The sequence below is a fragment of the Crinia signifera genome, chromosome 2 (genome assembly GCF_055691185.1).
Source record: "Crinia signifera chromosome 2, ASM5569118v1, whole genome shotgun sequence".
NCBI classification, from domain to species: Eukaryota; Metazoa; Chordata; class Amphibia; order Anura; family Myobatrachidae; genus Crinia; species Crinia signifera.
Window position 1 is genome coordinate 370,184,569 of NC_139218.1, and position 14,261 is coordinate 370,198,829.

At 43.8% G+C, this 14,261-nt stretch overlaps 1 protein-coding gene across 1 annotated transcript in view; it reads left to right on the plus strand.

Moving 5' to 3' along the window:
* Positions 1–14,261, plus strand: part of GUCY1A2 (guanylate cyclase 1 soluble subunit alpha 2) — a 176,934-nt gene that overhangs the window by 101,976 nt on the left and 60,697 nt on the right. The window contains exon 5 of the mRNA XM_083170033.1: positions 5,921–6,406. Coding sequence (XP_083026159.1) covers positions 5,921–6,406 — 486 coding nt within the window. The remainder of the gene's footprint in view (positions 1–5,920; positions 6,407–14,261) is intronic.

A 14,261-nucleotide genomic window follows, 5' to 3' on the forward strand; every position in this document is an offset into this window, starting at 1 on the left:
GGGGCTGGTTCCCAAAATACGGGGGACAAAATGAGTAGGGGTCCCCCGTCAATCATACATCACATTGCTTTATACAGGTGAACTACAAGTGCCAGCATGCGGGGCATTAATGGGCCCGCTGGGACTTGTAGTCCTCCCGTAAAAAGAATGTTAAAATAAAACACACACTAACAGAAAAGTAGAACTTTATTACATACACACACACACACACACACACCTCAATTTTACACCACTATACTTACCGACCCAGAGTCCAGCGCTGACTCCCTCATCCAGAGCCAGCTCACCCCGCACTGACAGTAGGGTAAGACGGCTTTCTCCGGCGCTGATCACAGCTTCTATGTAATAAAGTTCTACTTTTCTGTGTGTGTTTGTTTTATTTTAACATTCTTTTTACAGGTGGACTACAAGTCCCAGTGGGCCCATTAATGCCCCGCATGCTGGCACTTGTAGTTCACCTGTATAAAGCAATGTGATGTATACAGGCCGGCGTCCAATGGCCAGGGATGCCAGAGACAGCCCCGGGCTTTAGCCCTGGACGGTTAAAGCTTGGGGGGAACCCCCACTCCCCTAGGTACCCCGTCCAAGGCAAACCAGCCACGGTGCTCATGGTACGGCTAGGGGACCTTATGCAAAAAGTGTCCCCTGCTGTGGCATGACACCGCGGGCTGTTAGAGATTGTTTGTGCCCCGTATTTTTGGAAACAGGTCCGGTCCAAGAGTCCGGGGGCTGGTTTCAGAAATAGGGGGTACCCCTACGGTTTTCGCTCCCCCCCCCCCCCCCCCCCCCCGTATTTTTGGAACCTGGTCCTGCTCAATGAGCCTGGGGCTGGTTATGTTCAGGACGGGGGACCTCACGCCATTTAATAAAATTATAATTAACACAAATTCGCACATTTCCACAAATTTGCACATTTTCATGACAAAAATCACCCATTATCGCACTTTATCACACTTTTTTGCCCGGAACACGCAGCTCAATAAATATGCGATTTCACAGCAAAAAATGCGATTTTAAAAAGTGCTATAATGGCCGATTTTGAAAAGTGACTAAAACTCTCATCCTATTAAATATCACCCATAATCTTTTTTTACACAACATTTTTTGTTTGAATTGATATAACAAATGTGAGCGACACCGGCATTGTTAGCAGATATCTTGAACCTCTCTCACAGAGATGTTGGTACATATAATATAACAAATGACCGAAAACTGCGAGCTTTAGGGCCTTATTCTGGTTCATTTGCTCAAATGCAAATTTTCCCAGGGACCGATGTTTTGCGTATGCGAATGTATGTTCATGTGCAACATCCATTCGCAAGCCTTGAGAATTAATTCAGCGTGCGAATGGGGGGTGTGGGCTAACCATTCGCAAGGCGGGGTTTGGTTGATTCGCAAGGGTGCGTGCACCCAACCGAGCCAATGAACCAGAATAATACACACTGTACAATTTTTTGGACCAATTTGGTTGAAAGACATTTCCATTGAACCCAGTGTCCTGGACTAAAGATGTTGACGAAAAATATTGACGACAGACAAAAGAAGAAAGATCTAGCTACAGTTTATAGGCTCTTTTTGAAAGATATTCAAATTGAGCTGCATGCACAGTTGACGAACAATCTTGATGAACAACTGGCGGGTATGCTCATCATCATTCATCGTTTGTTTGTTGACAATATCTTTTGTCAACATCTTTCATCCAGGACACTGGGTTCAATGGAAATGTCTTTCAACCAAATTGGTCAAAAAAAATTGTACAGTGTGTATGCACCTTTAGCGTATATCGGCTGTGTTCACTTGCATTCATGTGAATGATCTCTTACATAAATAAAAGATAATATTTATAACAATAACAACTGATACTTTGTGTTAACAGTGTTATGATTGTCTAACTCCAAAAAAAACAATGTTAGAAAGTAACAAATCAAGGTAATTTAATTCTTCTGCAATCTTATTCTTTCTTGAGCTGCTCACCTCGTTCTTCCAGTGAGCTGCTTACTCTGCAGTGTACATTCATCTTCCAACGTTACACGATTTCCTTTACTGCATTTTTGCTTCCCACTGTGCAATGATTACATTCTATAAATACAATCACAATCATTTCTCTTTTATCCGTGACACTCGAGTCTGCACCATCTCCCGTATTGCTGTTATCTCACCTCATAGCCAAGTTTAGATTTGTTTTTTTTAATATATTATTATAATCTTAGTCTTCAGCTTTTTATTCTGTTGTTGAATGTTTATCTAATTTATTCTTTTATATTACTGAAAAAAAAAAAAAAATTCACTGTCAATGTCTTGGTGCTTGGCATTGGGTTTTTATAGTACATGATTTTTTTTTTCCTTTAGCCTTCAAAAAATATGTTTAGATTATTATAATCATTATGATCAGCATCATAATCAGTTTAGTTATATATTCCATAGCAATGTACAGTGGATGGAAGATTTCCACATAAATCCATAATCCAATAAAGCTAACAATCTAATCTATATGATTACTATGATTTATTGTGAATTCACCCATAGGACCTTATTTAGATCCATTCACTGCAGCCGGGGACTGATGTTTTTTTACTGCACATGCATATTTCTGTGCATATGCAGGGTGCGTAGACCCACTGCGAATAGTCGCATCGCAGGGTGACGCACCCAGGGCGGGTGGCGGAGAGGGGTGGCCCGATTAGCATGTGGTAACGCTCTGCGTTCTCATGCTATGAGGCCGTGACGTGGGTGCCGGGGGTGGGCAGCTGACATCACCGGCCTGTCTTTACCTTACTCACAGCTCAGTGCTGCCTCTGATTAAAAACCTCCCATGACGAGGCCGTGGCTGCTGCTGTCCTCCATGGGCCTAAAAAGCATGTGATGAGCTCCGCCAATCAAAGCTCAGAACAAGCCTCTCAGCTTCTGCCCTCTTGTGCAGTCTCATGGGACTTAGTCAACTCCCAGTATTTTACTGCACACTTGTGCAGTCAGTGTGCCTCAGCTCCCGATGCTCAGCACCATTAATCATTGTCACATTGGCAGATAGGTGAAGCTGCAGCACTACCCCACTCCCATGCAAAAAACCTTTAGCTAAAAAAAAGAAAAAATGTAAATTCATGCCGACCACACGGGGGCCCTAAATAGAGGGGGCCCAGGGGTACAGACCAGCCCTGAAACCGCCCCGCCCCCCCTTAATCCGGCCCTGATCTTGACAATTGTTACTAAATACAAAATGCTAATTAAGAAAATGAAATTGGAATCTTTGTTCATGCTGTTTTCTAAATGCAAATGTCTTTTATGTAATGAAAGTGAGCTACAAATGTAATGAGTTTAGTAGATGTATGAAGCTTTCTAAAGCGTGGACAGGTAGAGAAGTTGTCAATAACCAGCGTTCGTCAAGCACATAGAATGCTAGCTTTTACAGCGGTACAGAAGAACAGTAAATGACATTAGAAAGTTACGCCTCCCTACTTGGACACTCAAACTGTATAATAACACTATCCAATTTCATTTGCGAATTGATCCTATACTTCTTTAAGGCAAAAAAATAAAATCACATACTAACACCCACAACGTGCTATAATTATTAGTTGGTCCGTGCATAGATGACATAAGTAGGGGATGTTATGATTGCAACACAAAGATGACAAAACGATTATATGCTCCACATGTAATATTAATAAGCTGTTATGATTTGAAAACATAAAGTGTTCCAATTGCGATCAGTTCGGAATATTTGACCTCTGAGTTTTACTGCTCACCGCTATTATATTGGTGCAGATGCTGAATGTAGAATGATGGGTACTTATATGTTAGTTGGGCGCCCACTATAGTTAGTACGCTCATACCCCCACTATCCATGTCGGCATGGAGTTGAACTTATATAGTGTGGCGAGCACAGCGAGCCACCGAGCCCGAAGCATGGCAAGCGTAGCAAGCCCCACGAGGGCATACGGAAAACTAAGCAAATAGCTTAGTGAGCTCCCAACTAACATATACTGTAAGTACCGAATGATGTGACACAGGCAGACTTAGCACCAGATTGGTACAGTATATGTCACATTGACAGGTAGGAACTGTTCATGTTACATGTACTGTATATACTGTATTTGACAATGGTTAGCCCAGGAAATATTTAATAAGGAAAATTAATTTATATTATAGGTTACAATCAGAAATGGCTCCTACCTACTAGGTAGTACCTAGGCATTGGAAGGGAGCTGCCAGATCTCCACCATCCAGGCTCCTCACCTCTGTCCAGGGTCCCGGTACCTGTACAATGAAACTGCCTGTGCATGCGCAGTACCGGGGATGGTACTGCGCATGCGCAAAAGCCTTTCTTCTATGGGCTGCATCGGCTGCAGCCCAGAGAAGCCAGCTTGGGCTGACGATGAGGCAGGGAGCGGCATCCTACAGAAAGCCAACTCTTTGCTTATTTCAGCCTATACTGGCAGTCCCAGAGGGAGGAATTACCTCCAAATGGGACTGAATTACCTCCAAATGGGACTGTCTTTACTGTTGGTGATTGGCAGGTAGGACTTTTAATAGGGGAACAGTGAAGCCAATGGAGTCTCTCAGACTGCATCTGGCTTCACTAACACTGAGCAGATGGGTGGATTTTACTGATGGGAGGGATGCCTTCCTGCTGCCCATAAGTAAAATCCCCCACTGGCTACAATCATATACCTGCACACAGCCTGATATTCTGGCTTCCTCCTCTGGAAGGGAGCAGACAGGTCAATGCAAGCAGGGGGCGTGGCATCCTCCATGGTGGACAGCTCAGGGGCGTGGATGCTCCATGACATCATCGTGGCCACGGCCACGCTCGACAGTGCTTAGATTACTGACATTGTTGGGGACGGACCAACAATTACTTGATTCTGCAACAATTGCATCAGCGCTTCTCCGTAGCACCCACTTCAGTTACCTGGTGTAAGGGATACAGAGGTGGGGAGGGGCCATATGCGGTGGGTCCTGGGGGAGTTGGCTTCTTTCCCAGTGGAGGGGTGAGGCCATCCTATATTTTGGTGCCTCCCCTCCCATCCATTCTGGAAGAATGACCAGGATTAATCCTGTAAATGGTTTATAGGGACTGCTCATATATATGTTACAACAATCCATTGTTCTCTAAAGGTCCAACAATTAATGTCTGACACACGTATATTTCAAAGGCTGTGTACGGTACAGTAAGCGAAAGGACAACTTGTTTGTCGAAGATCTTTTTATAACTAACCAGGAAATGAATTAGCTGGCAAATGTGGCCTGTCCAAATGCACAGTGATAATTGGTTGATGAGGGTCGGAGAAGGGGGTGGTAGACGGCTTGGTGCTGGTGTTGTATTTGGTGACATCATTGGTGCAATTGAACACGGAGCGCTTTGCCAGCTCTCCCAGCAGGCGTACATCATTCATTCATCTCAGTTTTTTTTTTACCATATAAGTAAGATCCCAACATAACTCTGTCCTAAATGTGCAGAAGGAAACATATGCTGTTTGTAATGGAGAGAGGAAATCATATTTTAACTAGTTAATGGGCTGTCAAAATGACGGCTTCTGCAATGTACAGTACTTTCGCTATAAGCCGTGACAGTTTGTACTTTAACTTTGAGCTGTGACCGTTTTTAGCCCACAATATCCCCACCCCACCCCCAGTCCCTATCTGCTCCTACCCCCAGTCTCTTTCTTAACAGCTCCCTCTCTCCATATCCAGCAAGTTTGAACAGATCAGTGTCCCTGCAAATATTGCTTTTACACTTACATCTTTTAACACACAAAGGAGTAATTTGGTCCATTGAGTGGCCTCTAGTGGTTACTGGTGGTACTTCAACTTATGGAGCTGAGGAGTTATAGATTTTTAACGGAGCTACTGTACCATGCAAAATCTGCTTACTGCTGAGTTTATCACCTCTCTAATTTTGTTATTATATTTTTTATTGCAGGTTATGGAGGTAAAAGGACAAATGATCCACGTCCCTGAGTCCAGTTCTATTTTATTTTTGGGTTCTCCTTGTGTCGACAAACTGGATGAGCTGATGGGGCGAGGCCTGCATCTTTCCGACATACCCATTCATGATGCCACCCGTGACGTAATATTAGTTGGCGAACAAGCCAAGGCTCAAGACGGCCTGAAAAAACGCATGGATAAATTGAAAGATACGTTAGAAAAGACCCACCAGGCTTTGGAGGAGGAGAAGAAGAAAACAGTGGACCTTCTCTACTCAATATTCCCAGGAGACGTAGCTCAGCAGCTTTGGGAAGGGAAGACGGTGGAGGCCAGGAAGTTTGACGAAGTCACAATGCTCTTCTCAGACATTGTGGGGTTCACTGCGGTGTGTGCTCAGTGCACGCCCATGCAAGTGATTAGCATGCTGAATGAACTGTACACTCGATTTGATCATCAGTGCGGCTTTCTGGACATATATAAGGTAATACATTACATTTTCTTTCTCATTATTCAGTAATGCACATATACAGCAAAAAGTTAGACAGGTGTATCTTTTGAGATAGTGACACCTTTTGCTTTCTGATTGGACCTTATTCTGGTTGACTTGCAAGGTTGCGAATTTGCCCGCCTCCTCCCTCGCACGCCGCGATCCCCCACAGGCATGCAAACGAATGTTTTTCATAAACATCCATTCCTAGCTTGCGTGTGCGGGCGCCCTGTGTGGAAAGCAGGCAGGCAACTGATATCTACTATTGTCAGCTGCCCGTCTTCCGCAAATGCGCCATCACCTTCTGACTATGGGGGATTTAAATTAGCCTTGGTTTAACCTGTGCTAATTGAGCAGACGGAGTCTGTCCAATTAGCCGACAGTATCATATTTTTTTTTTCACATGCCAGAGGGAAGGCCCAAAATTGCGGCCACGCTCGCAAAATCACATGAATCTGGTAACTTATCTTGGATCCTGTAATAGCAGAAATGTGCCAACGCAAGCGTTTCAATGATTTAGACAAAGACGGTTCTCAATATAAACAATTATATATTTTAATTACTAAAAATACAGTAAAATTAATACAATACAATCTAAAAGGTGATTAGCAGATTTTGATGCCGTATTGGGGTACTGTTGCATTGATATTAGCAAAATTCAATGGTGGTATTGGAAGATTTGCTGATAGATGAATGTTATATTACCATCCAATGATCCCGTCTGGTGATTGTTAGGTCCAGATAGGGGGTGACAGAGTCCAAAGAGTGCCCTATGTTTTCAAGGGCTCAGGCTTCCCATTTAGACGTTTCCTTTTTAGGCTGGAACAATTAGGAATAATTGCATGTCCCAAATGCGAGGGTCCAGTTGTTTGCAGGCACGCCAGTGGGAGGTGGACAAGTCACACGATTGATGGGGAGGTCAGCAGATCAGATATTTAGCTCAACGCGTTTCCCCGGCTCTTACACGTCCGGCTTCATCAGGAGCTCCTGATGAAGCCGGACGTGTAAGAGCCGAGGAAACAAGGCTCTTACACGTCCGGCTCCATAGCACTGTACATACTGGTGGTTATAGAGCAAATAAGTTGCATATGAACTGATAGAGAAAATGCCAGCCCCCGCCAGCCACCAGGTCCCACCATCCGTCGGAAGGGGGCGCACGTGCATGAGACGGAGCTCCCTGTTGGCAGTGGTGCAAGTAGAAAAAATGTCTTAGTGGTACTGTGCCGCACGCCGAAGGCGTGGTTAGGGGCTGTGGTCATATGACACGAGGGGGAGTGGCTACATGACAAAACTGTAAACACAATGACATTTCTGTTTGGGCTTGTGCATTGCATCCTGCACACAAAATGTAGGAGCCAGATAAACTACAAACAGGGATTTTGCACGCCGAAATTTACACAGTAATGCCTGTTATGCGTCACACACCCAATACATAATACCCATGCCATAATGCCCATTGCGCCGCTGCTGCACAACTGATGCCCATTACTAATATGCCCCCACAGTGCCAGATATCATATACCCCCACAGTGCCACACACATGCCCACCACAGTGCTAAGTATGCCCCTAGTGCCAGATATGCCCCCACAGTGCTAAGTATGCCCCCAGTGCCACAAATATGCCCCCACAGTGCCACACATATGCCCCCACAGTGCCACACATATGCCCCCACAGTGCTACACATATGCCCCCACAGTGCTAGGTATGCCCACAGTGCCCCCACAGTGCCGCACATAAATGCCCCCACAGTGCCAGAAGAATAAGCCAGCAGCAGCAGCACAACTCACCCTCCATGTCTGCAGTGCTGGCTGTCTTCGGGTGTCTGGGTGTCCTCTCCCCCTCCAGTCCCCCGCTGCCACTGCTTCATTTGGCGGGGAGGGGAGCGCATCACGCGTCTCTCCTTCCCCGGCTTCACTGCGTCCCTGGCTGTGACTGTCAGTCAGCCGATCATATCTTGCGGGCTGGCTCCTGATTGGCTGCCGGTCCGTGAGCTCTGATTGGCTGACAGGCAGCCCAGTCACAGTGACACAGGGAGGAGAAGGAGAGACGTCTTATGGTTACGTCACCTTTTCGTCAATGATTCTGTAGACACTGGAAAGTCAAAAATCTCAACATGGTCATTTACCCCCCCCCCCCCCCCTTCCTAATTGGGTAACACACGCCTGTAATATATTTATGAGGGGTTGGGATCATTTGGTCTATTGCATTATGGTAGAAAGTCATTAGGTCGAATCCATTAGGTCGACATGCTAAAAGGTCGACATGATTCTAGGTCGACATGGGAAAAGGTCGACATGATTCTAGGTCGAAAGGTCATTAGTTCGACAGGTCATTAGTTCGACAAGGTCATTAGTTCGACATTGTCTATGTCGACATTCACAAGGTCGACATGGGTTTTTTTACAGTTTTTTTACCTGAATGTCAACACAGTCGACATGGACACAGTTTAAAGTGCACTGCATCCCCTCGCATCGCTCGCTGCGCTCGCGATGCGTCGGGCACGGTGCCTCGCTACGCTCGGCACACTATTTTATTCTCCCACCACGCCCTAGTGGATGGTAGGGCATGAAATACCGCCTGTCGGCACATGTTGGCTCAAAAAACAGTGAAAAACTCCATGTCGACCTTGTGAATGTCGACATAGACAATGTCGAACTAATGACCTTGTCGAACTAATGACCTGTCGAACTAATGACCTTTCGAACTAGAATCATGTCGACCTTTTCCCATGTCGACCTAGAGTCATGTCGACCTTTTAGCATGTCGACCTAATGGATTCGACCTAATGACTTTCTACCATAATGCAGTAGACCAAATGACCGCATCCCTTTATGAGGTACATCATCGTTAATGACACCCTCCCTCATCCAACATATTCAGACTAGGGATGGCCATCGCTGCCTTTGCCATCAATGGCAAAAGTGCAACTTGCCATCAATAGTGTAGATGTGTCCACATACATCTTGGCTTTTTTTCTCAATTTGTCACAACATGTAAAACACGGCTTAGCTGTTTTCCAAATGTAGCAAGTAGATAGAGTCTAAAAATTTTCTGAAGCAGTAGAACTTGTATAAAGTAATAGATTTGAGAAGCAAATTTTTAGAAAAATCACAAAGCGTGTCTTTTGCAGAGTCCAAGGTGTGCCATATTGTGCCATACATGCAGTAAAACCAAGATGTACGTGGACACATCTGCAATGGATGACCATCTATGTTTTTACATATAGATAGTCATCCATTTGCTTTGAAAGATTGGCCTGCGGGCCAATCAAAACATGGGGGCGGTGCTTCATGAATGTTGGCGGTGGAGCTGTGCTCCGTGTCCCAGACCCTTGATGAAAAAAGAAAAACGAAACTATTCGTTTCAGCTTGACATCAATGGTGGGAAACCTTCTGGTTCTCCCCCATCAATGTCAAAACTATTCGACATTGGCCATAAACCATTGATTTCTAATCATCGATGGTCGATGGCCATCCCTAGTTCAGACGAGGGAGGACCTCATTAACAACGGTCATGCTGCAGCATGACCCTCGCTCCCTTTCCACTCTTCATCAGCAAGTGTGTATTCAATTGCCCATGCCGGCTCTCCCACCAGGTCCCTGCCACAGATATTGGCGGCGATTGGCTAGTGTGTGAATGGGGGCTTTATATTTCCAGATGACCTGAAGGTTAGCAGGCAGCGTAGTCCAGCATTGGGAAATGGAAATAATAATTTGCTGATTTTGCTTCGCTTGAAAGAAAAATACGATATTGATTCAAAGCTACAGCACAGGTTCCACACATCTCTAATATCATGTTCCATAAATGTCGAGAAAAGGGGTGGCCAAACCTGTCCTCAAGATCTACCAATGGTGCATGTTTTCCAGGCAACCTGTGGATCTATAGTAGGAATGAATGCAGCAGGTTTTAAAATGTGACAGTTAGTAATGACTACAGCTGTGCACCAGCTGGGTGATCTGGAAAACGTGGACCGTTGATAGATCTCGGGGAACGGTTTGGACACCCCTGGTCTAGAACCTCCGATAAAGTGTACATTGCCAGCATGCTCGTTCTCTCTGCATGCTTGTCTATATGACTTCAGAAGCTGTAGCTGCTCCCTCCCCCATATTGGAGAGAGATACCAGTCTGAGAAACAAGTTACTGTCTTTGATCCAACATTTTTTTTCATGACACAATTCCCACATTAAATTAGACATGTTAGCCTCTAAGGAGCACTAACGTTGCTGTTCCCATGTTCCTTATTTCCTGTGGATCCTGGTTGCAGGGACTCTTGGTGAAAATTAACTATACATTTGGGACTAACGAGTATTTGCAGGAGCTTGTATTTTTCTTACTAGCTATGTAAATAAATAGGAGAACACGTTCAAGCAAAAATGCGTCTGTAGAATTGGCAGACTTGCCCACTTTTGAAAAATTATTTCAGGGAAATTATACAAGATATACCTAGGTGTGGCTCAAACTAGGCATGTTCTACTCTTGCCTAGGGGAATGTTTATCTCCCCCATCTCTCCTGCTCATCCACAATGCTGCATCAAAGGGGGCATGTCCTACTCTGGCCTAGGGGAATGTCTATCTTCCCCCATCTCTCCCACTCATCCACAATGCTGCATCAAAGGGGGCATGTGCTATTCTGGCTTTGGGGAATGTCTATCTTTAGCCATCTCTCCCGCTCTTCCACAATGCTGCATCAAAGTGGGTATGTTCTACTCTGGCCTCGGGGAATGTTTATCTTCCCCCATCTCTCCCGCTCATCCACAATGCTGCGCCAAAGAGGGCATGTCCAATTCTGGCCAAGGGGAATGTCTTTCTTCCCCCATCTCTCCTGATCATCCACAATACTGCATCAAAGGGGCCATATCTTACTCTGGCCTAGGGGAATGTGTACTCCCATCTATCCTGCTCATCCACCATACTGCACCAAAGGCGGCATGTTCTATTCTGGCCAAGCAGAATGTTTATCTTCTCCCATCTCTACTGCTCATCCACCATGCTTCACTAAAAAGGGCATGTGCTACTCTGGCCTAGGGGATTGTCTATCATTCCCGATCTCTACCACTCTTCCACCATGCTGCACCAACTAGGGCATGTCCTATTCTGGTCAAGGGGAATGCCCCTGTTTTTCCCCATCATGGAATGGCTGTCTTTACCATCTCTGCCGATCATCCACCATGTTGTACCAAAGGGGGCATAGCCTACTCTGGCTAAGAAGCACTGTTAACAGAAGGTCTACAAAGATGATGTTGACATGGTTAAAATGTGAACATCATTAATGTTTACAACTGCAAAATGTTTAGGCTTAGGCTTAACATTTGGGTTAAGATTAGTATTATTATTTTTATTATTATTATTATTTTATTTATAAGGCACCACACGTGTTTTGCAGCGATGTACAAAGGAGTACTACAGGGAAACAAAACAGTATTATATTGAATAAATAACAAAAATAGAGTACACGTAAAGAGCGACACAGTTTAATACACATTACAGCTTAAATATACTGTAAGTAGTGAGGACTCATCAACATACTACTAGAGGCTTGTGGCCAATGATGGAGATGAGTATGCGGACAGAGATGGTTACTCAGGGTTGCCGACTTTTTAATGCTCCTCTCCGGGAGAAGCCCGGAGAGGAGACTTTGCTTACCCGATCGGGGGGCGGGACTTGACGGTGACGTCATTAAGCCCCGCCCCCTCTACGGGAAATAGAAGAAATTACTGATATCCATGGAGGGGGCGGGGCTAAAATGACGCGATTGTGCCATTTTAGCTCCGCCCCCTCCTCTGAGACCCGCGGATTGCCCACCCTTCCGGGGGGCCGGGAGGGGGACCCGATTTTCGGGAGACTCCCGGGAATTCCGGGAGGGTCGGCAACCCTGTGGTTACTGAGTGTTTGCGTATAGGAGAGCTGTAAATGAGAAGAGAAGAGGGCTTTGACAACAGGCGGAAAAAGAGCCCTGCTCTGAGAAGCTTACAATCTAGTAGGAAGGGGAGACAGACATTACATGAGGCGCAAGCAAGTGGGCGGTGGCTAGATAGGAGGATGTAATATGAGAGCTACTGTTTGGTTTAGGGTACAAATTAGAGAAAGGGTTTGGGTACTGTTGGGTTTAGCATTTTCATTCGGGTAAGCCTTAGTGTTAGGGATACTGTTAGGGTTAATGAGAGAATGAAAAAGATTATGTAGGGTATCCAGTTAAGTGAGTTGAAACATCGAGAGTTTTGTGTGATTTCTCCTGATGTGTCACTTGTTTTTTTATGGGGTATCCAATTAGATCTCATGTAAATATATATATATATATATATATATATATATATATATATATATATATATATATATATATACACAGGTAGATTATCCCGTATCCAAAATGCTCGGGACCAGGAGAATTTTGGATAACGGATTATTCCGTATTTTGGAATATTTTAATATTTCAATGATGTATTTTGAAGTATCTTGCATTTATGCTGTATAAACACATAAAATAAACACAAATATATTTTATTACCACATAAAATACACATAAATATATTTTATTTGTTCAAAAAACAAGGTTTCAAAACATGAAACGAAATTTGTGTACTATCTCAGATATTGAATTTGAATGCCAAGCAATCATTTTCTTGTACATATATAGTGCCAGTTACATATCATGTCCTCAGTAGTGCTGTTACATATGTCCCCAGTAAGTTTTTAGCTAAACAATTTTTTTTTCCACTTTCTAGAAAGTATGGTTTTCGGAATAATTCGGATAACGGATATTCGGATACGGGATACTCAACATGTATATATATATATATATATATATATATATATATATATATATATATGTTTTCCAATAGTGGAAAGGCGTCTATAATACAGAAACACAGTCCATAAGTGATAATACTTTTTCAATGATGCAACGAGGATTTCATCCAATATTAGTTTTTATTTTGTCCTTCAATGGAGAGTCAATAGTACAATCAGATGCATAAAAAACGTTTTTTATGCATCTGATTGTACTATTGACTCTCCATTGAAGGACAAAATAAAAACTAATATTGGATGAAATCCTCGTTGCATCATTGAAAAAGTATTATCACTTATGGACTGTGTTTCTATATTATAGGCGCTTTTCCACTATTGGAAAACATTTTGTGGGCTTTATTCCTTGAACCCTCTGGGAATTTTGTGGTCAGGCAGCCAAGTCACGATTGTTTTAACTTGTATACCTTGTTATATTTGCATTTCTGGTAGCGCGTTTAGGAATATTGGGGATTATAACATATATATATATATATATATATGTAGGTAGGTAGGTTTTTAACGCCGCAGCCCCAAAAATTATTTTCAGGGATTATGTTTCACATTCCTGAGGCAGGTAGAACAAAATCCGATAAGCCGTGGCACATGTCACCTTATTGGGGCTAATTGGATAGCCCTGAGTGAAGCAATAAACATTATATGGTTTACAGATTTAGGAGCCTGCAAAAAACTGCTGGTTAGGAAATGCACCAAGATGGTATGAAATACCGACACGTGCAATCCGTAAAAACAGGCAAATTTGCACAACATTAGGAAGACATCAAAACACTGCACCCGGGCCTGGAACCCAAGGTTCTATCAATGGCTCTTGCCGTCTTCTAAACACTATTAGAGACGGCTCATTATCATTCATTTTCAAAGAAGTTACATTGGATCTGATACGAATTATGCACTAAATTGCTCATTCTTAAAACATTTGGCCTTTTCCATTTGACATTAAATTCCTTTTCTGAAACGTCGCTTGACAAGATATAAAGAATTCAAACGGCGCCCTAGGACTGTGGTGTCACGCCGAATTAAAGGTTGTGAGTTTAACTAAAGTGC